Here is a 25,687-nt window from a genome sequence, read left to right on the forward strand (position 1 = left end):
CAATAGAATAAATAAAATAGAAAGAAGGCAACACTACTACAAATTTCACTAGTGTACCTTTTAGGAACATTGTGTGTGCTCTTTGCCAACTCCAGGATGCAAACCAAGCTGTGCATTTTTAAACTATTGTTAAGATCAAGGATGTGGTTATGAGAGGACTTACAATGTATAGGATACTTACGCATTAAGGATTGAGGCACAGAACATTTCCTGGGGATTAACGACCGACTGGGTGAGCCTCTGTCCATTAACCCCTGCCTGTCATTAATCTTCAGGAAATGCCCTGCAGTGAGGTCGCTATTGCTGTTACATGCTGAAACAGAAAATAGTAAGAAGAACGGTCCGTGGTTTATTTATTTATATTTTACATAACCCAGTTATAATTGGGACTGCAGGAAATTAACATCTTTCTCTTTAGCACTGCTTGAATTAATGCAGTTCATGCATCTCGCTGTTTTGTGCAAGATTACTGTCAGATTGCACGAGTGTAAGCGGGGGCAGAATTTGGCCCACTGCTTGCGTTGCACGGTGTTTAATACGGTGAATAAGCAGTGCTACTCCGGTCTAACTGCTGGCAGAATTTAGCCCTACATAGAAACCAGCTCAAAATGCTTGTTTTACAGCAAAGCTATTTTTTCACAGTTCTAAGCATCTCGCAGCCTTTTTTTAACTCATTGAATAATCCTTTTAGGTTCCCCATAAAGCAGGTAAAATGCTTCTGCTGCAGTCCTAAGGCAGAACACAGGCTGCATAAATAGCATCTAAATTACTAGGAATACAAAATACACATTCAGTAATACATACCTACAAAGGCAAATTCATACTGACAGGACTGCAGTGTGTGCTTATCAGCAGCAAAACATCTCGAGAAAAAAAAAAAAAAGTGGCTTTACACTGAATTTGTATATACATTTCTCTCTCTATTTAAACACTTAAATGCTATTTTGTGCATGTTCTTCAACCCAGATGCAGGCTCCTGTTTAATGAGCCTGCCTGCTTAAACATTTATTAGCTTAGAGATGTACAGTTTTCATAAAGCTGGCTGAAGCTTTTTGCAGAATATCTTTTGCAAAAAAAAAAAAAAAAAGCAAAAAAGCTTTTTTTTGTGTACATGGCCTCAGTCCTTGCAACCTCCTAGAGAGTCTGTCAAGGCTCAACTTAAAAGCTCGTTCAGGCGACCATGACCCCCTGCTAGCAGATTGTCTGCCTAAAAGGTAAGGGAAAGCTAAAAAAGAAGTAGAAACTTAAAAGTAGCTTCTCAAAGGCTGCATAGATCTTTTTTTTGTTAAACCTAAAGTGTTTAAAAGCTTTAATATTGATGGCCTGTCAACTTTGTCCTGATTCTTTGGCTTTCAGTTAAAAGGTTTTTGTTGTTGTAGCTTATGCAGTTGCTCTGTTGCTATGGAAACGTGACATCAAAATGACGTTTCTCTGTTTAAAAGCTTTTAACTAAATTCCTGCCTGTCAGATGTAGGCCCCATTTTGTGCACTCAAGCTTCAAGCTGTTGCAAAAAGGTTTCATATGTTCTGTTGTCATTCAAATTCTTTTTCCACATATGCATGTCTTGCACTACAAAAAACCTAAACTAAAAACTCAATCTATATTAAGTGTCCTCTTTTAAAACCCTTTTAGGTCAGTCAGCAATGGCTGCAGCAGAAATTCCCAGTTACATTGTCTCTTCTCAGACTGAGAAACACAGGAGGGCCAGAAACTGGACTGATGCAGAAATGAGAGGTTTAATGCTGGTTTGGGAAGAATTTTTTGATGAGCTGAAACAAACTAAAAGGAATGCCAAAGTTTATGAGAAAATGGCTAACAAACTCTTTGAAATGACTGGAGAAATTCGCCACGGAGAGGAAATAAAGATAAAAATTACAAATATGACATTCCAGTACAGGTAAGCTTCAGTTAATTCTTTTTATTTTAAGAGATTTTAGCAGGGACAACACAGTGACTTTTGCCTTTCAGAAAGAAGTCTCCTAGAGGAAATCTGTCGATAAAAGATTAAAGATTGTTCGTATCGCTTTTAAAATTCTCTCTTGCCAGTGCTGTTACGTCATTGTTAATTTTTCCCCCCATTTCGTGTCAAACTCTGGGACAACTTTGTTTCTTTATAATTAGCTAGTGTTTTTATGATGCAGAGGGACAGAAATGTATTTAGTGGGGAAAGAGATTTATTTTTATTTTTTTTTCTTCTTCTCTTTGCTGAGGGGACTGATTGTGTTAGCTTGGCAGCAATTCTTGCAGTGAAACTCCTGCAGTTTGAAGTGGCCAGTGAGGATCGGTATGGCGAGGCAAAGTTGAAAAAAAAAAAAAAAACAACAAAAAAACAACAACCAGAAAAATGTTGGGGGTGGGGGGGTGGGGGGATGAAGCTCCTAGATTTCAGACTTGTGAGTTGAAGGGTTACACTTCACGGGGCCAAGAATAATTGAATGTCTTATTATTGAGTGACACACATTGCTATAATTATCAGCAGCAGCAGCAGCAGCGAAAGAACTATTATATCTGCAGAGAGAGAATCAATGTGCACTGTCAATACCGCTCCAAGGGAGTCGGGGGGAGGGCGGAGGTGTCTACAAGGGGATGATAAAGAACAGGCAGTGTCAGTCAGGAGGGGAAGTTGCCTTTCGAAAATGTGAGGCAGTTCGTGCATTTGTTGTTTGCAGGGAAAAAATAATTGTAACTTAGCAGAAATATTTGCATACCTTCCCCCCCTCCTTTTTTTTTTTTTTTTCTTTCTTTCTTTCTTTTTTTTTTTTTTTTTTTTTTTTTTTATTCTTATCTCTGTGAGGCACAGACTGCCTCGCACTGGAAGCCTGAGTGGTGATTTTAGCTATGTGCTTGTAATGCAAGGAAATCAAATATGTGACTCTTTTATTTAATCTCTCCTCAAAGCTTGTATTAATAATAAAAAAGGTTATTACAGCAGGCAACCATGTTAAAACTGCTCGCTGTTCTGTAAGGCACCCTTACTATATTTAATGCAGAGACCACTCATCAAATAGAAAACTAGGAAAATCCTGTGAACCCCTTAACTTTGAATGTCCTTCTACATTTGTATGATCCATAAGCATAATCTTTAATATCATTTCCCATAATATTAAACTTGATGTTTTCTATTGAGTGCTAATGTCTCCCAAATGTTTTACTAATGCTGCTGTAATCCTTACAATTTTCTTCACCCAGACTGCAGATGAGAAAGCTGGAAGTAAGATAAATTTTTGCCCAGCATCACCCAGCAATTCACACTCGGATGCAGATTTAGAAGTCGGGAGTTGTTAGCTACAAGGCCTTTGCTCAGCCTGCTAAATCTGCAGTCCTCCTGATGAGGAATACATCTCATGGCACCGAGATTTTACAGGTGTCTAGCAGCACTGCACGATATTTAAGTGTCGTAATTGCCAAGTGGAATAGGTTATTTCTGTCAGCCTTTGTTCTAAATTTTCTGTGTTGTCATCAATCAGACCCTCTCAGTTATTCTAATTAATGTTTTTACGTGGAAGTTGCATCGGGGGAAGGGAAGAAATAAAATCACTCACATACATGCACTCTGTGTGTGTGAACACGAAGCTTTTTTAAAAAATTCTGTTTCTGTGAACTTCTAAGATTGCTTCTGTTGCATGTTGTCACGCTGCTTTCCTATTTTGCAGTGCATTGCAGCTCCCTGCTTATTGATTGAGATGCTAATTTGGGAGAGTTAGAACACTGCCTTACACTGTCACGGTGCTGTTTCATTTTGTACTCTTGAATATGAAATGCATCTTTCTCATTGTTTGCTCTTGTCCAAAGCACGTCTGTGTGCTTTGCTTTCAAGGCGAGGTGGTAGAGAGAACAGGGACAAACAAAAGCTGTGATTTACAGTTTCTAGTTTTCTGGGTACTTTTTGGTGGTGTGTGAGTATAGGAAACGTTGTGATGAAACTGTAAATGATGTGTGTTGCCACTGACTGATGGCTTTGCTGTGAGACAGCTGAGTTTTAATCCACATTTTGGTGCCTGCGGGATACTTGAGAAAGATGCTTTACCTCACTGTATTTCTGGGCATCATTGCTGCACTGTCGCAGAAATGGAAAAAGAAGATCCCAAGAGTGGGAAAATGCTCTATTTTGAGATAATATTATGTAATTATTACATAGGGTTAGTAAGTGTGACATGGGAGAACGTAGCACCAGTAGCAGGAATGGGGGGTGTTCTGCACCCACGTGGTTATTTCTTCCCACCACTTCAGGATCCTTTATTTTTTAGGAAACTGTTTACAGTGTTGCAAAGGTGCTATAATCTCTAGTCTTACTTTAGTAGTCAGAAATGAACTGGATTAGAATATTTGATCAGATCATACTACTGTTTAGCTGTGTGCCACCATTGCATAAAAGAAAATAACATTTCTGCCCTACAAATTGCTATACATATATATATATATGTTTGGGGTTTTTTTCTATAAAAGGAAAAGCAGTACTTGAGTATTTCTGCTAGTCCTTTTAATCAAGTTCAGTGTTAAAAGTATCAGTGGCATGTCTAATCTTGGGATATCTCTCGAAACAGATATTGATGATCTGAAACATTTAAGGATCTAAAATAGAAAGGAATGAACACATTTATAATGGGGTTTTCCAGTTTGAGGATCCCAATAGCATTTCAGGATGCAGTTCTATAAGTATTGCTTTGCTTATTTTGCTCAGTGAAAGCCATTACTCTGTGCAGAAGGAGCCACAAGTCAGACAAACATATACATAGGTAGGGGACGAGCGTTTCATAATCAGTAATTATTCCAGTTGCTGCAGCGAATGCAACTATGTGCATGCTTATGGTGGCACAGAACTCAGGATGGGCTCACAGCCCAAGTGTTCACCCTGCTTCTGGGTACGTTTGGATCCTACGTGGATTTTTGTGCTGCCAGAAAAGTTACTTCAGGTGTAGTTCAGTGCACGTGAGCATCTGTCACAAAAGCAGTTTCAGGGTGTTTGTTCAGGTGTTAAAATTCCATTATATTCATCTATTTTATGTCATTATTTCCTCCTTGAATTCTTTTTTTTTATTTCTGACTGCCCTATATTTCAATGAGGTGACAAGAGAATGAGAAGATGTTTAGAAAACACAATTGGGCTGAGATGTGGAAAGCTTTCTTTATTAAGAGAAATGGAAAAGTTTGTGATTCACTTGGAAAGAAGGGAAAGAAATATAAAGGAATTTTAGAAGTGCATAAAAATATACAGTACTATTTTCAGAATATAAAGCAGATCTTTCTTTTGCCGTAATACAAGAAGTTATTTATTGGAATTGTGAGGCAAGAAATGTAAAACTAGTTAAAGTCATATAAATTTGTATTACACCATAATAAGCATGTGGAACTCATTACCACTGGAAATCATTGACACCGAGAGAGCTGTAGGTTGTTTTAGTGCTATTATTATTTTTACTAAAGATTAGATTTATTAAATAAAAATACAGACATTGTTTCTTCAAATTAGATAGAGTTATAAAAGACAACGGCTTTCAGGATATTACCAGCTGTTGATGGAAAAGTAAGCAAGTGTCTTTATGGGCGAATGTGCCCCCAAAACCTGTCCATCAAAATGATTCTTGAAGTATTTAGCACTGACCTTTGTCAGAAGCGAGGCAGCAGGATGAAGGCTTGATCTGGGAGCAGCTCCTGTATTCCTCTGCATTGCTGTAGTCCAAGTGCATTTGGAAGAAACTGTTCAGGGAAAATTACACCATGACCTGAAGTAATTCTTACTGTAGTCTCAGTATATTAAAAGACCATTTCATCTGCTGTGGAAATTGGCTGGGTGGAAAATTCTGCACAGCACCACAGGTGAAAGGAAAAAATTTTTTGCAGGTGCATTTGAGTAAAACTGTGCTTTTAGGAATTGCTGTAGAAGCTGAAATATCTGCTGTGGATAGATCAGCCCCCAGGTTTTTAATGTTCAATTTTAAAGACACCTGTGCAGTAAGCCGCGTGAACCTCCCTATTATATCCGTCTTGGAAGGAGGAAGGGCTGAGTCAAGCCTGCTGGAATTCGAAGTTAAGCTTTCTGACGTGCTGGTCATCAAAAGTTTTGCTGAGATTAGCATGCCAGCTCTTGCAGTTCAGCATCACTTAGAGTATGTGCTGAATTCTTTCTATTGTGTAGGCTACTTGGGGCATTCAGCACATATGAACCTGTAATTAGTCCTAAAAGAAAGCACTGTCCTGTCAGTGCTAATACGCTGATTGTAATGTGTAATGCTGCACTGTATCTGTTGTTATAATATTTCCACTGACATAATACACACTGGCTTATGAAAAGGAAGCAGGGTTTGCAAAGCTTGCATGCACAGTGGTCCACAGTTTTGACTGATTCTCTCTGTGTTTAAAAATAAGAACTGTGTGAATGCAAATTTATTATTTTCAAAAACATTACCCTCCCCAAAGACTAGAAAACAGGATGCAGCTGTTGCTTTTTGATTTGAATCACAGTCAATTAATGTTAATGATTGGTAAATTTGAATCAGTCTCATGATTTGAATAAAAGATTAGTCTAATTTTTTATTTTCATGTGTACATGATAGCAATTAAACACTGTTACTGGTGTAATCCATTGCTATATTCTATGATATTAAGGAACTGGAATATTTGACCTCTGCTACAGCAAATGATAAAATATAAGTGCAGCTAAATTACAGCAGAAAGTTTAATTTGAATATTTTACTATCTTTCTCTTTAACTTCAATAATTTATAGCAGATACACAACTTTTTACTGTACTTTCATACATCTTTCTTTGCCTTACCATTGATTGGTTCATGAACAGTTGCTATTTATTATTTATTTTGAAAGCTTTTCTCAGAAACCCCAGGAGATGGATCTTGTATCCATTCCTTAAGGCAAGCAGTAATATCAAATACTGTAATAATAATAAAAAAGCAATAGTGTTTTGAGCACAGACTAAAAAGTCAGGTTACAGATTGCTTGCTTCTTACTGAAAAAAAATGATGTTTTTTTAAAAAAACTTTAGAACATAATATTATAATAATTTTATTTTAGAAGGTGGATTAATAGGCACAGAGAATAAAGTCTGAAGAAAGGTCAAAGGCAGCACAAATTACTCAGCTGTTGTCTCAGTCCATTCAGTGGAGAGTTTTGGCAATAGGATCTCAAAGCTCATTACTTTATTCACTATTATTACTTCTCTGCAATAAGACAAGCAACCACCTTTCAGATTAACTGGGTTGACAATGTTTTTCATGCTTCAGATATCTGTCCACTGGAAACTCGACTCTGATCCCTGAGTTTTTGGAGGGAGTTCTCAGTTGCTTCTGCTCTCAGCTGGATTTTAATAGAGCCTCATGAAACACCAACAGGTTTAGGTAAACTCAGCGTGAATTTTGTTTGCAAGCTCTGCTGACTTTCTCACCCCATCTTCTTACCTAATTTTTCTGCCTGGCTTGCTCACGCAGGCAGTGATTTGCCTGGTTTCAAAGTGTTGAATGTTTGGCTCATCTTCCACTCTCATTTCCTGGACTGTTGCATCCTAGCCTTACTATTGTCCTGTTTCTTTTTAATATCTTTGTTTTTCATAAAAAAAAAAAACAAAACCAAACATATAAACAACTTTGCATTTTGGATGCAACTAAGACATGTGACGAGTTACAGTAATGACTGCCTGACAGCAGTAAGTTCATCTTTGCTTTAGATTTCAGTTCTGCCAAGGTTATCCTTACCTTGATGCAGGCAAAAACTCTCAGATGTCTCACTGAATTTTCTGGACCTCTGGCAGTTGTAGAAAAAAAACAGTTAAAAATCAGTGAATCCCGAAACTGGATATTAATATTACAAAGTTAGCTATTTAGTTTGTTTTTAGCAGAAAGCTAAACCATCACCACTATTCAAGCAAATGTTTTCCCTGTTTACCTCCACCTGCAGTGTTCCTAATTCTTTTACAAAGGATTGACACTCCTTTCCCCCTTCTCATCTCCCCATCTGTTTCATCCTTTTTTCTTTGTGTACGAGCCAGACTCCATACAGGTAGATGGTTGCTGCTGGTGCTGCTTTTGAACTAACATTCTCCTGCCTACCTCCTGGTAGTGATCCTTTTAAAATTATTTATTTATTTTCATTTTTATTTTAGTCCAGAGCTATGGTAAACAGTCAGAAGTGGAAGAATTAGTATCCATTCAATGCATTCAGAGCCAGAGAAATACCTGGTTTTATATATATGCAACTCTACAGCTGTGTGGGCAGATAATAAACAACAGCTCTTCCTTCAAAATCATGATAGTTTTGTAAAAAACAGGCCTCTGGGTACACAGCTGAGCTCAAACATAAAAACGAAGGTACTGACCTACTTGGGCAAAATACCTACTCCTGCAGACTTTTCATAGAATCATAGAATGGTTTGGGTTGGCAGGGACCTTTAAAGGTCATCTAGTCCAACCCCCCTGCCACAGGCAGGGACACCTTCCACTAGACCAGGTTGCTCAAAGCCCCATCCAGCCTGGCCTTGAACACCTCCAGGGGTGTGGGGCATCCACGACTTCTCTGGGCAACCTTGTCCAGTGTCTTGCCACCCTCATCATAAAAAATGTCTTCCTTTTATTTAGTCTGAATCTACCCTCTTTTAGTTTAAAACCATTACTTCTTGTTCTATCGCAACAGGCCCTGCTAAAAAGTCTGTCCCCATCTTTCTTATAAGCCCCTACGAAATGCTGGAAGGCCACTATAAGGTCTCCCTGCAGCCTTCTCTTCTCCAGGCTGAACAACCCCAACTCTTTCAGCCTCTCCTCACAGGAGAGGTGCTCCAGCCCTCTGATCATCTTGGTGGCCCTCCTCTGGACCCACTCCAAGAGGTCCATGTCTTTCCTGTGCTGAGGGCTCCAGAGCTGGATGCAGCACTCCTGGTGGGGTCTCACCAGAGCAGAGCAGAGGGGCAGAATCACCTCCCTCAACCCACTGGCCAAGCTTCTTTTGATGCAGCTGAGAATATGGTTGTCTTTCTGGGCTGCAAGCACATAAAGCCAGCTCACGTCCAGCTTTTCATCCAACAGTACCCCCAAGTCCTTCTTGCCAGGCCTGCTCTCAATCCCTTCATCCCCCAGCCTGTGTTGATGCGGTGGGTGGCCCTGAGAATTACCACTGGGGATGGGTGATTTGTTGAAAGCAGATGCAAGTAATAAGGCTCATACTTCACTGCCCAGGTCTTTCAGGCTAATCTGCCTGCAGCAGAGTTAGAGGAAATACCAGTAGTAGGAAAGGACCGACTCAGGACTCATCCTGGAAAGTTTGTGAAGACCGAGGGAGGGAAGAAGAAAGGCCACCATTGAACTCATCTTCAGGAAAAGCAAGAACAGGAATTAAAAATTGATCAGCTTCCCTTCAGCTCCTGGGATGATCCCAGAGCAAGCCACCTTGGAAGCAATTTCCAGTCACATAAAGGAGAAGGTGGTGACTGGAAATAGCCAAAATGGATTTAGTAAGAGTGAATCACATCTGACTGACCTGCTTGCTTTCTGTGATGACTTGACTAGATCTGTGGATGAGGGTAGAGCAATGTACTTTGTCTAGCTTGACAGTAGAAACCCTTTTGACGTGGTCTCCAAGAACATTCTTGTATCCAAGTTGGGATGGTATACTCCAAATGGATGGGCTACCAGCTGGGTGAAAAACTGGCTGGATCTCTGGGCTCAAAGAGTAGTGGTTAATGGCTCTACCTAGGGGCTCATCCCAAGTGGAGGACTGCAGGGGTTTATACTGGAACATGCCCCGTTTAATATCAACAGCTCAGAGGAGGAGATGGTGGAGCGCATGCTCACTGTTTTGCAGATGATGCCAAACTGGGGGGCTGCAGCCTGCACGTGCAAGGGCAGGGCTGCCCTTCAGAGGGACCTAGACAGGCTTGAGGAATGGGCTGACGGGGACCTCATGCATTTCAGCAAGGGTAAATGTGAAGTCCCACCTCTGGGATGGTTGAATCCCCTGTGCTGATAGAGACTGGGGATGGACGGGCTGGGCAGTACCTCTGCTGGTGAGGACTTGGGGATCCTGGCTAACACTAGGCTAAACACAAGTCTGCTCCCAGAGCAGAGTCAGCAGAACACCAGATCGGAGCTTTTCCTGTCCTTGTTGGCATGATGTTTTGCCGTCTTCAAGGCTCGAAACACGTCCTGTGATGTCTTAATGCAGCTGCTGGACTTTGCACTGGAGTGGCTGAGATGTGGTCAAACATGGCTTTCTGCTGTCTCACCCGTGTGGATAACTGACCGCGGTGAATCTGTTGCAACAAGCAGCTGAGGGTGGGAATCTTTTAAAACCTGCTGCTTGAATATAATGGGGGTTTCAACATGGGCAAACAAGTGTGGAATGTAGACTTGGCTAGTAGCTTATAGTGGTTTAATTGATACGTTTTCCGTGCAAACAGCCTAAACAACTGAACTATAAATAATACCAAGTGATAGCTGCTGTCAGCCTTGTATTTAGCTATTTTCTATCTGTGCTGGATGGAAATGCACGTATTTGTAGGTTGGGCTAGATATTTCTGACTATGAAATTGCAGCAGTAGGTTGTGAACCATGTATGAAATTAAAATTTTGAATGCATAGAGGACATAAAAATATGGGTGGCTGTGGAGGTTCTTCTATGCGGGACTATGGTGTGCGTTTCTAAATAGCTGGAAAAGCTCATCAGACCTTGCAAGGATGAGAAAAAAAAAGAAGAATCCTTAAATGGCTTTAAAACCTAAGCAAATCTTTCTGCCGCCTTTGCTCACTGGTGGATTTCCCCTTACCCTAGGCTGTGAGCTGTTTAAAAGGAAGAACTTCAAGTTCTCACTTTTAAGTTTGGCAACATTTTTATCATGTTTACATGTTATTTAATTCTATCCTTTGCAGGACCGGTGTGGGCAGGATGGAGTCTGAGGAGGAAAAACTTGAAAGGCTTCAAGAAAAGGGGGTGGGCCAGGTGTCCAGGAATATTTTTTATCTTTTCTTTCTGCAAATGGAAACCTCTTGCTAGCTGTGAGAATCAGATTTAGCTCAGCTTTTTGCTGGCTTGAATGAAATCTAGTTTATGAAAATGGAGCATTTGTCACTGGTCTTGCCTTTCCTTTTGTGTTCCTTTGCTGCATTTTTATTTAGAGTAACAAGATCCCAGCTGGGAAGGGCAAATTAAAAGAAAATTTGGGGCTCTAGCTGGGCTCTGGAGTTTCTCTGAGATGTATAATTCATCTACACACCTCAGTTTTATATTTCTCAGTAAAAGTAAATAAAATAACAACAGGTATCAAGTGGGACAGCTGTGAGCTTTGTGTTGGGACTGAACAACAGATCTCATAATAAGATGCATGTGAAAGGCAAGGTCATGGTTGATAGTCTTTTCACTGTAATGTTTTTGTGCATGCTGTTTATAATGCATTATTAACTGTTTTCATTGGGATTTTTCTAAATTAATGAAATTCTATACTTCTCCCTACACTGATCTTTGTTCTATAACAGATGAACAGACATCTACATCTCATGGCTGCTACTAGGGTGTTTACCTAAGCAATTCAGAGCTTTTAGGCAATATTAAGAAAAAGATATGAATTACAGTTATAGCCACTTGTATTCATCATGGAAAATAAATATTCATTCTTCAAATCATGGAAGGACAGTGCTGCCCATAGTTTAGTAAAGGCTGTGGTGTGTTGCCTGCTCTAGTTGTTAGAGACTGCTGTTGGGTTGGTTAGTCTGGCACAATGTAAGGGGAAGAAAAATTATTCTACAACCAACATAGTACTGTTTCCATTTGAAACTGTAATGTTCTTCATTTGTATTAAATTTCATTTGGGGTTTACATGCAACTTTCAGTCACAGGTCAAAACTAGGAAAAGAAACCGATGGGTTTCGTTGGAGATTAAAAGAAAAAGGTATCTAACTTTATTCTCATTAAAAGCATTTGGTTTGACTCCTAAATGAGATCAGAACAAATGTTTTGAGACAGAATGTCTGTATGAAAAATACTTTGATAGGAAAACAAGCTTTAATGTTGTATGCCTTTTCTTACAGGAAATTAAAATGTATGACTGACAGTGAAACTGTTGCACCTGACTGGCCTTACTACAAAACCATTGATAGGATCTTATCCAAAGTGACAGACCACAGCGATGTGAAAATGCATGAAAATCAGCAACCAGGTCCTTCTACATCACAGACGGAGGCCTCGCAGTCTCCATCAGCTAAGTCTACACCTCTGTATTTGCCATATAACCAGTTTACATACGAAGGAAGGGAAGAGTGCTTTGAAGATGAACATTCAGAGAGCTCTTCAAGCTTACTTTCTTACAAGCTCAGGTAACATCTGTTTCCCCCCCTTTCTTGTATTTCACAGAATGAGCCAGATCTGCTACATAAAGGGGACATCCTAGCACATTTTTCTCTAACAGCTGTTGTATCTTTTCTGTAAATCACACAGAAGATCTGTTCTCCAGTCTCAGCCATTTCGCTGAATTAGGGCATTTTCTTTATTCCTCTATGAGAGACTGGAAGAAGAGTAGGAGGACAGGGCAAAAAGTTATAGAATATTGCCAAGACTCAGCATGCATATCACAACTCACATGAGGCTGAGTGTTTATAACAAGAGTACAGGCATGTTCAAGAGAGTCCTGCAGTGCAATCAGAGATATAACATACTGCTTAGATGGTTTTTGGCTCGCTCTGGTTTTGCTTTTGGTATGATTATGAAAGTTCTCTAGATTCAGCTGTTATTAAAATGGTGAAAAGATGCAAACTAAATGTTTCTGTGAATGCTGAAATGCTACTCGTGCAGTTTAAAAGTAGATTGCAACATTTTAAATACCATTGAGAATGTCACTTTTTCAAAGTAAAAGCTAGTTTAAGAATGCAAACACGTGTTTCCTTTTTTGATAAGATTGGAGTTCTCCAGAAAGCAGCGTTTTAACAAAAGGCAGGGTTGTACACTTGATACAAATTTCAGACTTTACTGGTCTCATTTTTCATCCAGAGTGGTATGAAATAAGAGTTGGTTACAGTTTTCTGGCAGGAAAAAAGTTGATCCTAGAGATCCTTATCATGAGTCTGTCAGGCTTTAACTATAACAGTAAAATTATCTGTCAGTCATGCAACTGAGAAGGTGTTGAGCTGGAAGAAGAACGAACCTAACAAGTTTGGATTATTGTTTCCAGGCCTTGTCCTGGATGAATAAAACTAGAGTGAATTCATTCAGTCGTTCAAACAAATAGCCCTTGAATAGCTGATTATTTTTTAAAATTTTTTTTTCCTGGCAACTGAATATATATATATATTAGCGTGTATAATTCTTGAACTGTAGCAACCTTTTTGTTTGCAAGCAACAAATTTTTCATCCTAGTTCCTTGTAAGTAGCTGATATCCCTGACACACAATCTTGCTTACTTTAGGATCTGCAAACTCCAAGATCATGTTTCTCATGTGATAACTTTTTTTCTCAATTCCCAATTTGATTTCCAATGCTATTATTTAATATTTAATTAGAAGGTCACTTTTCCATAAACCTGAGGTTATAGTTTATGCACTAGACTATTTGGTAGCATCAAGCTATTTACAAATGCCAGATGTTAAGTTTCTTCAGCTTAGGGACAACTCTAGGAAAACATAGATTTTTTTGTACCGTAGGTGACTGGTACAGGAGAACAGAGGTCACCACACCAGGTTTCATTACAGAGTGTAGACAAGCCATCACAGAAGTCAAGCTAATCAACCATAAATGCTTATCTGTTGTGCTTACAGTTTGCGTGTGGACTGCCACTTTCATGTAGATGCTTTCATTTGTGAAATGGAAATTGTGAAATGAAAGTGGACTTCAGCCACTCCAACTGAATTATTTCCACAGTGGTAAGATCTTGAAAAGTTAGGCTATAATGCATTTTAGCCAGCTTCAGGTTCAGTGTTTTTTGTTTTGTTTTTTTTTTTTTACTTTGTCCAAGGTAATTACCTAACCTGTTTTAGTAAAAAATAACTTTACTTGGCCAATTTAGAAACTGAAGATCATTTAAATCTAGCCTTTAGTGGCATAGGTTGGCTTTCAACCGGCTGCAAGTTTGTGTGGCAGGTGATGATGCTTTGTCCTTGCAGTAGGTCAGGTTGCTGTGCTGCTGATGCCTGCGAAGGATGGCTGTGCAACAAGGTTTGGGAGCTGGAGGGAAGGGTAGGTCAGCTGTCTGTGTGGTAGGACCTCCATAATTTGTTGCTTCCTTCCTTCACAGTCTCTACTATAAATTAATTTTGTACAATATAATACTGTGCATATAATTTAACAGCAAAATATGTACATATTCATAAGTTTAAATACAGTTCTGATGTATTTAAAAAAAGGAAAAATTGAGGAGTAGATACCACTTTCAAGAGTAGTATAAAATTTCAGGTGAGCATCATGATCAGAATAAAAGTTAGAAGGCAATTGTGCTATTAATGGGGCACATATCTGGAAGGAGGAAAACTGGTATCCAAATGGTCATGTAGGGGGTTTTGAAAAGCTTGTACAGCTTTGACATGCTTAGTTTAGCCTGATGAATGAGGGCAAGAGTAGGGAACCCTTTCTTGGCCAGAAGGAAATACAGCACTTGCTAATGATATCAGATGGGTTAAAATCACTTAGAGCTGCCACAGTAAGACGAGGAAGCTAATTCTGTTAAGGTTACTAATGGAAAATCATGAGCTGAGAAGCAATTTTCAGCTTAAGCAATTAGTGTGTCATCCTGTATTTGAAAAACACTTTGAAATAGCCAACAAGAAAGAAAAGAATTAGCATACAAAATCTGGGTCCATCCTGTCTTTTTTGTAAATGCCCTTGCTTCTAAATGGTACACAGTTGATCTAACAGATTCAAAAAAGTAACTGAAGACAATCTTGGGATTAGAAGTTAAAAGAATGTTTGAAGTCCTCAGTTCTCTCTCAATTTTTGTACTTCATGACTATGCAAAACAATTATTTTGAAACATATTTTGAAAAATATACACACATCTATATGTAAAATATAGATGCATTTTACAACTGTATATTTTACAATTATTTTTCTATGAAGAGGACTATACACAGGCAAAGTAAGCTTATGCTATGGGATTTTTTTCTTCAGTAATAAAAATCATAATGTTAAGGCACCAATGGATAGTGAAAAATCCTCAAACAGTACTTTTGTATGTCAGCTTTTAAACTTCTGAAAACTTTACTGTTACTCCCTTAAATTCTCAGACACAGCTTTTGAGTGTCAGCTTTGTATTTTCCACAGTATACTTGAACATAGCAGGAGGCTATCTGGCTATATAAATTACAATTTAAGGAAAGATTATTGAATTTAGTGTTTAGCTTTCACAATAGAGAAAAATGTCAAGATTTATACTTTAATCAATAAATATGTACTCAAGTTAAAAATAGTCAAAACTGTGTTTCTTTGCATTTTATTTGAAATTCATTGGAATTGGGGACCTTCTTAGAAAAACCAAATTTTGCTAGTTAGTGATGGTACAATTAACATGGGATAAAATTAATTTTTGTTGCAATTTGCAGATGAGGAAAACATTTGGAATCCCTACTTCCCTTTAATGAGGCACCTACTATTTATTTAGTATTGTTCTAACACTGCTCTTGGACTTGAACAAAGCTTGTATTGTACTGCAACATCCATAAAACATCTGACAATAATAGAATTACTCTATTATGTTCAGATAATATAATGCAGTGTGGTGGAGTCTTGTACTGCAGCTTAAACTTTTAAAATCAAAATTCTTGACACCACAATAAATGATTTTTTAGCTAATAGGAAACATTGGTTTTTCAACCTGTGGACTAATTTATAGTCTTTATTTTCATTTATAAGTATTGATATATCATAATGATACAGACTGTGAATGTGGTTCAGACTTCACCTGTTCTGCCATTTTTATCATACTGAAAATGGGGGTGAAAGAGTTACTTCCATAGATTAATACACCGTAATAAAACCACCATGTCTTCTAGTCTGACTTCTTGTTAAATACCATCCATGTATTTGAATTCAGTTATTCTGGTGTGGAGCCCAGATAAGTTATGGAGGGGGGGTTCTGTGAGACATGCCTCCTCTCAGCAGTGGGCTACTGCTCACTCAGGAGCCCCATGCCTCTGTTAATATCCACTTCTTTGTTTCTATGATTCATTTGACTTTTGGTAATTTCTTACTAGATATCCAGTCTAGATCTGATATATTCTGAAGATGGAGAATTCATTCTTCCCTACAGGGATCTGTTCCAGTGATTAATGCCTTGCTTAAACCAGTGCTTGTTTTTAATGTCATTATAGTGAATTAAGCTTTCAGATGTTACTTCTATTTATCTTTCTTTTTGCTATATTGGAGACCTTTTCAGGTTTTTTTTTTCACTTTTTGCCTCAAGGTAGTTGTATACCATGATCATACTATCTTTGGTATTCTTAAATTTTTAAATGTAGGTCAAATAATTTGGTACAGACGGTTTACACATGGACAAAGAATAAGAATTGGTAACATGAATTAACCAAGATATGAATCATTTAATAGAAGTGCATTAAAACTTGGTGAGGATGCTAATTCAGGAATAAGAGTTTTGGCAAAGCTTTTAATCTTTCTAAAATTATGCCATGACTATTTAAAATCTGAATGGGCAGCATCTACAAAGAAGTTTCAGCTTCAGGCTATGCGCATTATGTAGTGCATCTTAACTCTTTATGCAGACTTGTCATCATAGCAAGATGCTTTGCCTAGGCTTCAAGCCATTTATGTGGTTTTTTTTCTACACTTTACTTCAAGGATGAGCCTCATTAATTCCTGAATGCATTTGAATGAGCCTAGTTTACCAGAAGATCCAGGTTGCCTGATCCTCAGTCCTCAAACTCTGAAGATCTTTGTGCCGTCTCTAATATTAATATTACTTATTTCCAGATCGTTGTCAATTACTTTCCATAAAGATGTGGGTTATGGAGGTCTACTCAGATCTGTACATAGCTAAAAAAGCACACACAAGCCAGAAATATCTGTTAGCTGTTGGAAGTCATAAATTCCAGAAACTGATGGTACTGGGGACCCATTCTCCATGAAGTAGTCAGAAAGGAAGAATTGTTTTCATGGTTTTGAGGAGGTAATACATTTTGGTGGACGGATTACTCTTGTATTAAACTCCTGCTTCATTAATTATTCATGCACATCCCTGAAATGAGCCTTATTGGGTGAGTGTAGGCAATCAATCAAAATACTTTTAATTGAACAGTGAATTAAATTGGTCTTAGATAGGGAGACAACAAATGCATTTGAGACTTGCCTAATATCTTCCCTAATTGTATCTGGAGAATTTGCTTTGTTCCCCTTGGTCCCCAATACACACTGTCTTTTCTACTCGTCCTAGATGAGATAGAACATTTTCTTTCCCTTGGTTTGCTTCCTTTGAATCCTGCTTGTCTGTTTTAGAGCATAGTGTGGAAACAGCTTTGCAAGGTTCTGCTTGGAAGACGGTCCCAATGCCAGAGCTCTTCATACTTTGTGTGATCAGTGGAATACGAGTGCTAATGCTCTTTAGAGGCTCCCTGCCATAGACGACAGAGGTCCAAAAGTATCAGCAGGTTGTATTTAAGGTCCTGGATTTCTTAGACTCCTCTTTCCTCCAGATCTCAAAATCTACCTTCAGAGACTAAGCTTGGAAAAGAGTGGAGATGCTTTTTTGGCAAAGGCTGTGGATGCTGTTAGGATTTGTTGCACCCCTAACGTCACAGAGGTGTTGGCCTCACAGGAATGCAACATGTAGAATCAGCAACAGGAACCAATGGGTGTTTGGTGTTCACTACAGCAAATGTGATCATTTCTTATTCTTGTGCCTATAGATTGCCAAACTAGATATACTCCTAGCTGGAACTATTTGAGGATACTCGTGCTGGTTGGTTACTCAGTGCTGAAACCCATTGCTTCCCTCTTGACTTTCTGTTATAAAAAGTTATTGACAATGGAGAGGTCTCTCAGGTGTACTACCTAGGAGACTTAGAACTTCTTAAGAAAGATGGCTTAGTATCTGAGGAAACACTTCAGTATTCAAATAACTCCTTCAGGCATCACTGGACATTTTACATCATTTCATGTTGCTGAGGGTTCTTTACTTGTAAATTAGATTCTTTAGATCCTTCCTTTGTAGACCCCTTCTCAAGAGCTCTCCTTCAAGAGCTATTCTGCAAGAAGAGAGGATGGTCAGTTCCAGGTCCTCACTATGAACTGGTGAGTGATCTTAAAACCCTTTCATTGATAGTCACTATGGGTGGAGGAAAAAGGAAATTGGGAACACCACCAAAGGTAGGGGTGTCTGAAATGGGTATTTATTTTCAATGAAGGCTGTCTAATTACCAAGTCATGTTTAATTGTAAACAAACATAGAGAGTACTTAGGAGACCTTGAAGAATCCTTGTGCCCTGGCTTTTGGGGGATTTCTCTGTGCTGAAACCTGGTTTTGAGCAAGCACTTGTCAGTGAGCACTTTCTCAGTTATTAGCAGATTGCAGATACTGCTGATACAGTTCCCCAACTAGCTGCCATCACCACCAGACATTTTGCCTCTCTTTCCTCTCTGGAGCTCCAAAGACTGTTATTATCTTGGACATACGATTATGTCTTACAGGTTTCTGATAGGCCACTGTTGTTTATCTAAAAAACGGATAAAAGCCTGTACAGACTCTAGGAAAACACTTCGGAGACTTTTTTTCTTCTCTTAAAAATAAGGTTTATTTTAAATCTTTCAATCCAAGCCACTCCATCTCCTTTTTTCATGGCTTTTTTTTTTTTTTTTTTTTGTCGTGGTTAAAATAAATAGTAGCCACAATTGCCAAGAAAGTCATGCAATACTCAGGGCAGCTCAGTACCATTGACATGCCTCAGATTTTCTCTCATTCCTTATTAAGGACCATTCTCACTAGTGTTTACTTTGACCAGACGCAAGCCCTCTTGTGGCTCTAGGAACCAATTCTTACTTGTTTCAGTCAAGAGCTCTTACATAGCTACTTTCTAGTTCTGTATAGGGATGAGGATAGAGATCCATTAGTTTTCAATATTTAAATCCTCTGTGAAGACAAGTTTAAATCCAAAAGGTTGCTTTGGCTAAAATAATACCATCGTTTCTGAAAGTTTCTTGCTTTGTCTACCAGAAAGGATGCATTCTTCGTCAATGTGAGTGCAGTGATGGGTACCTTGGAATAACAGATTCAGTGTTGTCCTTAGATTGCTGTAGGCTTTTCCCACTTGCTTGACCCCTTTGAGAACCACATTTGAAATAATTCTGGCCCTTAGATCAATGGGGGAAAACAGACTTTGCTGTCAGCCAAGATCCATTCTTGGAGAATTGTCTGGCTGTGATAATCTCAGTGATCACCTGCAAGCTTGACGCACAGTTTGAGCAGAGCAGCATGTATTTATTTTACACACATTTATTTGATGGCCAAGATCAAATATGATATATAGAATCTGCAAAAAAAAGGTTATTTTGTATATCTCCCAAAGTTTTGTTTAGCATAAAGATGATGACTTCTTTCCCTTAGCAACATCATAGCAGTGTAATGGTAATAAAGCTCTTTGAATTGTACAAGTAACTTTAAATTCTTGGATAGTCTGAAAGCCAGTAGTTCTTGTTCACCATGTTAGTCTACGTTTATAAAGGAAGACTCTTGTTCTTTCTTACCTGTATACAGGGGTACAGCACATTCAAGTGGCTAAACAGTACTCAAACAGTTTCTCTCAAGACCAATTCTAATTTTTTTTTCTCTCAGGTTTTAACAGCATTTAATCTAATCCACTTGTTTCTTTTCATAGACCTCACCCTTTTGGGGTCATTGCACTCTTAAATGTCAAGGGGCTTGTGTCTTTTTGTGGTATTTGCATTAAGCCTTTCAGGTGCTTTCAGGTGCTTAGGATTGTTTATTTCTTTTGCTGAGAGATGTGAATGTCACAGTCGCAGTTGCACAAAGACTGTGTCAAGTAGGATAAGAACATGAATGAAATTTTGATACAAATCTGCCACAGCTGAGTGACCTCCCCCCCCCCCCTCCCCTTCTTCACCTTAATAAAAACACATTCCACTAGAGTTCAAGTTATCCTTATTCAAGGATGTTGACTTGGCATACCACTCACAACTCTGCTATGTCATTATTGCATTTCACTTAGAAAGGATACTGTGTTTGGCAGAACACGACAGAGACTGCTGTTTGTGTAAAGGGACTTCAAGACCCATCATCAGTTAACTTTGATGTTGGGATCTCCAGTCTGGAGTTATAAAAAGTGTGAACGAACATGTGGACTATCACTTTAAGTCAGAAAAGTAGTTATCCACCTGTAACTGGAGGCTTTTAAGGTGTGTAGTACACTTACATGTTTGCCTTCTACTTGCCTTTCTTCCTGCTTCACAATTCAGCATGCTGCTTAGATTGCAGGTTAAAAGAAACAGATCTGTGTGTGCCTGTTCTGACTTGTATGCGGTGTAGGCTGGTTTTGAATTAATGTGTTGCACTGTCAGCCCAAGTTAGGTCAGTGGTGTGAACCATTCACCTTGAGAACACTGTCTATTGCTAAGTTTATCTCTCTCTTCCAAAACAGAAACTCAGAATGATGCAGCATAGAGGAAAGTCTTAAAATATTACCCAAATCGCATATGGCAGTTCTACATTCATTTCAGATGAGGATGTGCAATTTGATACATGCTTGTCTATCATTTATACCCTGAGAAATCTGAGATACATTCTGCTAGAGGAACATCAACATGACTGGATACATAGACAGACTTGGATTTGGCAATCTGGTGTTCTACAAGGACTACAAATACTCTTTTTGAATTTCAGAATAACTTTTTTTTTTAATCCAAGTAACAATTAATTACTATACTTAATACAGAGTCTTGCCTTAACATTATGTTGAAAACAAAACTATGGGCAGAGGGTTATAGTGTGCTTGAAATGACTGTTAAAAAGTTAGGAGTTTGAAGCAAAGAATGGTGGGTTTTTTTGGTTAGGTATCCTACTTGATAAAATTTGTCATTAGACTAAATATGAGAAGAAGGTACCTATAGTATCTTGTGTTTGTGACAAATACATTTAATTTAAAAAAAGTTAAAGTGCAACTGGAAAATGCCTCTAAAAGCAGATATGAATCATAGAACCATTTAGGTTGGAAAAGACCTTTAAGATCATTGAGTTCAAGTGTTAACCCAGCACTGCCAAGTCTACCACTCTACCATGTCCCTAAGTGCCACATCTATGATCTTTTAAGTACCTCCAGGGATGGTGACTACACCACCTCCCTGGGCAGTTGTTCCAATTTTGACAGCCTGCTGGCCACGCTGTTTCTGATACCAGCCAGGACGTTGTTGGCCTTCTTGGCAACCTGGGCACGCTGCCAGCTCATGTTCAGCTGGCTGTCAGCCAGCACCCCCAGGCCCTTTCCCCCCAGGCAGCTTCCCAGCTGCTCTGCCCCCAGCCTGCAGCGCTGTGTGGGGCTGGTGTGACCCAAGGGCAGGACCCAGCACTCAGCCTTGTTGAACCTCATACAACTGGCCTTGGCCCATCAATCCAGCCTGCCCAGCTCCCTCTGCAGAGCCTCGTGCCTTCCAGCAGATCAACACTACCCCACAACTTGGTGCCATCTGCAAACCGACTGAGGGTGCACTCGATCCCCTTGTCCAGATCATTGATAATGACATTAGACAGGACTGGCCCCAGCGCTGGGCCCTGGGGAACACCCCCTGTGACTGGCCACCAGTGGGAGGTAACTCCCATTCACCACCGTGCTTTGGGCCCAGCCATCTGGACAGGTTTTTACCCAGTGCAGAGCAAACCCATCCAAAGCACGAGAAGCCAGTTTCTCCAGGAGATGCTCTGGGAGATGGTGTCAAAGGCTTTACTAAGGTCCAGGTACACAACATCCACAGCCTTTCCCTCATCCACTAAGAGAAGGGGGCATCTTGTAAACTGTATCCTGCTAAACTTTTATGTTGTTTATAATGTTTTGTGATGGAATATATAAATAAGTGGTCAGTGCAACTGCTGTGTCTCAGTGCAAGGGCAAATTCTGAGACTAGTATTCTGTAGTGGGACCAGCCTTACTGATGTGAAGCTTTAGAAAACAAACTGTGGCTTACCACCGCACAGAACAGTGCAGCACTTTCTCTAGATGGAATGGTTAGTGCAGCTTTAAAACTGGAGTTTAAAGGGCCAGATAAGCAAAATGTCTCTTCCAATACAGTTTACAAATTCAATATGTAAAAGTCAAGATTAAAAAAAAAAACAAAACAAACAAAAAAATCCCAAGATGCCTGGTATTGTGCAGGGGAAATTCTTTCTAAAAGGAATGTGATTTAAAAACTTTTTTTTAACATTCTGTAACACTACGCACAAATACAGTAAATACTTATGTTTTGACATGAACTTGAGAGGGAATTTATTGGAGAACACAGAGGGGTTTAAAAATAGGACTATGTTGTAACTTGGCTAAGAATGTAGTATAGAGTTTTAGTTTCTAACATAGCTTTTAAAATAAATATGAGTTTAATTGGTATCAAATATTCACATTTCAGAGCTGAAGAAAGACCAGTTAAGAAAAGAAAAATGCAAAACTGCAGCTTCCAAAAGAAGAAGCTAAAATTAATGGAGGCCATGTTGGAAGAACAAAAGAAGTTGAGCAGAGCTATGGAAGAAACCTGTAGAGAAGTACGCAGGATTTTGGATCAGCAGAACATCATTCAAGTTCAAAGCTTACAGTTACAGGAGAGAATGATGAATCTACTGGAGAAAATGATCTCCAAATCTAATGTGTAGTTTCCTTTGTGAATGCCTCTGAGATGACTATTGATAATATAGATATCCCTTTATTGCACACCACATGTGTGTCTGTTGCCCTATTCCCAGGTTTTCCATGGAAATTAAAACCCTAGTGTAATCTTAGTTAAGCAAAGAGAACAGATAATGGAGGGTGAGAGCTACCCAGTATGATAAAATTAGTGCAATATATGCCTAAGTTGAATTATTTTTATACGGAAAGGTTAAGGGATGAATAGCTCTGGGAACTTCAGTACTATTAATGCCTAGGTCAGGTATTGTTTTACAAACAGTGGTGTTGTGTATCGCTTCGCATCAAGGACTATAGCTTGACCTGTTGTAGGGGAACAAAATAGTGCATTTCTAAGCATGGTAATTGCATCTTGACTTTGCTGATGATTAAACCCTGTTTTGAAACATACGCCATGATTGTACAAGTGACCTATGGTTCTTGTGGAGATACATAATTTTTAACTCCATGCCTGATATGAATAGTACTCTAAAAGTATTAGGGTAAAAATAGTCTATTCAAATACACTTTTGATATAAAAAGACACCCCCCCCCAACCACCTCACTATATACTGAATACTAAAATGTATAGAAGATACTTGAAGTTGCTTTTGATATTAAATGTTTAATTTTTTTCATTATTAACTGGAATCTGTTGACTTAAAGAACAACCAGCAATGAAAACTCCCATTTATTCTCTATCACAAAAGAAAAATATTGTACTGTGTGTATATACATATATATATATAATCTATCAAATGAAATAAAGAAAAAGAAGAAATTTATTATTGCTGAGCAGATAGTATGCTTTGGACAGTGAAAAATCCTGGGAGAGGTAAACATGGTCAAAGTTTTTTAATTCTTAATTGCAGTGTAAAGATATCCTGTACTGATGTGTGAAATATAGAGATGGAAGTAATGAAGAACATTCAAAACCTCTATGGTAGTATTTCATAGATTCATAGAATGGTTTGGGTTGGAAGGGACCTTCAAGATCACCCAGTTCCAACCCCCTGCCATGGGCAGGGACACCTTCCACTAGACCTGGTTCCTCCAAGCCCCATCCAGCCTGGCCTTGAACACTTCGGGGATGGGGCATCCACAGCTTCTCCGGGCAATCTGTTCCAGTGCCTCACCACCCTCATGGTAAATAATTTCTTCCTTATATTTAATATAAATCTACCCTCTTTCAGTTTAAAGCCATTATCCCTTGTCCTATCACTACATGCCCTTGTAAACAGTCTCTCTCCAGCTTTCTTGTAGGCATCCTTCAGGTACTGGAAGGCCACAATAAAGGCTCCTTGGAGCCAGGCTGAACAACCCCAACTCTCTCAGCCTTTCCTCACAGGAGAGGTGCTCCAGCCCTCTGATCATCTTGGTGGCCCTCCTTGGGACTCACTCGAGGAGATCCATGTCTTTCCTGTGCTGAGGGCCCCACAGCTGGATGCAGCACTCCAGGTGGGGTCTCACCAGAGCAAAGCAGAGGGGCAGAATCATCTCCCTTTCCCCGCTGGCCACACTTGCTTTGATGTGGCCCGGGATACAGTTGGTTTTCTGGGCTGCAGGCACACATTGCCAGGTCATGTTGAGCTTTTTGTCCACCAACACACCCAAGTCCTTCTCTTCAGGATTTCTCTCAACCCATTCTCCACCCTGCTTGTATTTGTGCTTGGGATTGCCTCAACCCATCTTTGCTGAACTTCACGAGGTTCACACGGGCTCACCTCTCAAGCCTGTCAAAGTCCCTCTGGATGGCATCCCTTCCCTCCAGCGGGTTGACTGCACCACTCAGCTTGGTGTCGTTGGCAAACTTTCTTATCTGCTGGTGGCACAGCTTCGGTGTGCAATTAGATGCTTTAAGGTGTGGTCTGTAAGGCCGATCAACATCGATACACCACAAGAGGGAGCCGGAGGCATGAAGGATTGTATTTAAGTCGGTAAAGTAAGTACCAGCAAGTGCTTGGTTCTTCAGTGAAGTAAGACATTGAAATAACCTTTAATATCAAAAGTTCGTCGGCTGAATTTCCTACATACCATTTCTTTTTGCGTTCTCCTTGAAAAACATATTTCTGCTGCTTTCACTGTATTTGCAAGACTGAAGGTTACATTCAGGTACAGAAAGTACAGAATTAATGTTAGTATTAGGAATTCAGGCCATTCTCCATTCTTGCTATTAAACAATATCCTCTCTTGAAACTTTATTTTTGAAGGTGTTTGCATTTTCCTATGTAATTTAATGTATTGTTGCTTAAGCTAATGTTAGTTAAACTATTTTAAAACCCCGACACAACCAATTACTCTGTAATTATACTTAGTAAACAGGATAAATTTTATATTCACCAAGAAAATTAGTAATACGCAGAAACATTTCTTAGAAGATCCTGCAGGTATGAAAATTAAGAATGATTAAGTATGTAAATGTGGCTCATTCCTATAGAGTTTAATTGATGATAACAGGATAATGCAAATGTAGTATAAGATTCAACCTGCAGAAAATGGTGGCTGCTGAGGTATAAATGAAGTAACTTTCTTTCACATTTGCTACAGTGATTAGGTGATTGGAAAAAGGGCAAGTGTCTGGTCTGATTCTGCAACGATAGGGTGATAGCTGACATTTAGCAAAAGTGAAATTCCCAATACTTTTGTGTATGTAAAACTGAATTAGTCATATCTGAAAGAGAATCATGAAACCGTACTATATCGCTGCCTGCAGGACTACTGTTAAAAGCAGGACTGTTCCTAACGTCATATAGGTGATCAGAATACCTGCAAGAGCATTGCCATACAGACATATAAGAGAGAGGGAAATATATGTTGTGTGCTTTGTCATGGTTTTGCACATTACAAATGTAGATGTGTCACAGATTTGGGTAGGCAGATATACC

General features: G+C 39.1%; 1 protein-coding gene across 1 annotated transcript; it reads left to right on the plus strand.

The window, feature by feature from the left end:
* The first annotated feature begins 1,474 nt into the window (after positions 1 to 1,474).
* Positions 1,475 to 23,583, plus strand: MSANTD1 (Myb/SANT DNA binding domain containing 1). The gene is made up of 3 exons (XM_040582366.1): positions 1,475 to 1,898; positions 12,024 to 12,308; positions 22,552 to 23,583. The coding sequence occupies exons 1-3, from the start codon at positions 1,645 to 1,647 to the stop codon at positions 22,790 to 22,792; spliced, it is 780 nt and encodes a 259-aa protein (XP_040438300.1). The 5' UTR covers positions 1,475 to 1,644; the 3' UTR covers positions 22,793 to 23,583.
* Positions 23,584 to 25,687: the final 2,104 nt, after the last annotated feature.

Source organism: Falco naumanni, chromosome 1 (genome assembly GCF_017639655.2).
Source record: "Falco naumanni isolate bFalNau1 chromosome 1, bFalNau1.pat, whole genome shotgun sequence".
Lineage (NCBI taxonomy): Eukaryota > Metazoa > Chordata > Aves > Falconiformes > Falconidae > Falco > Falco naumanni.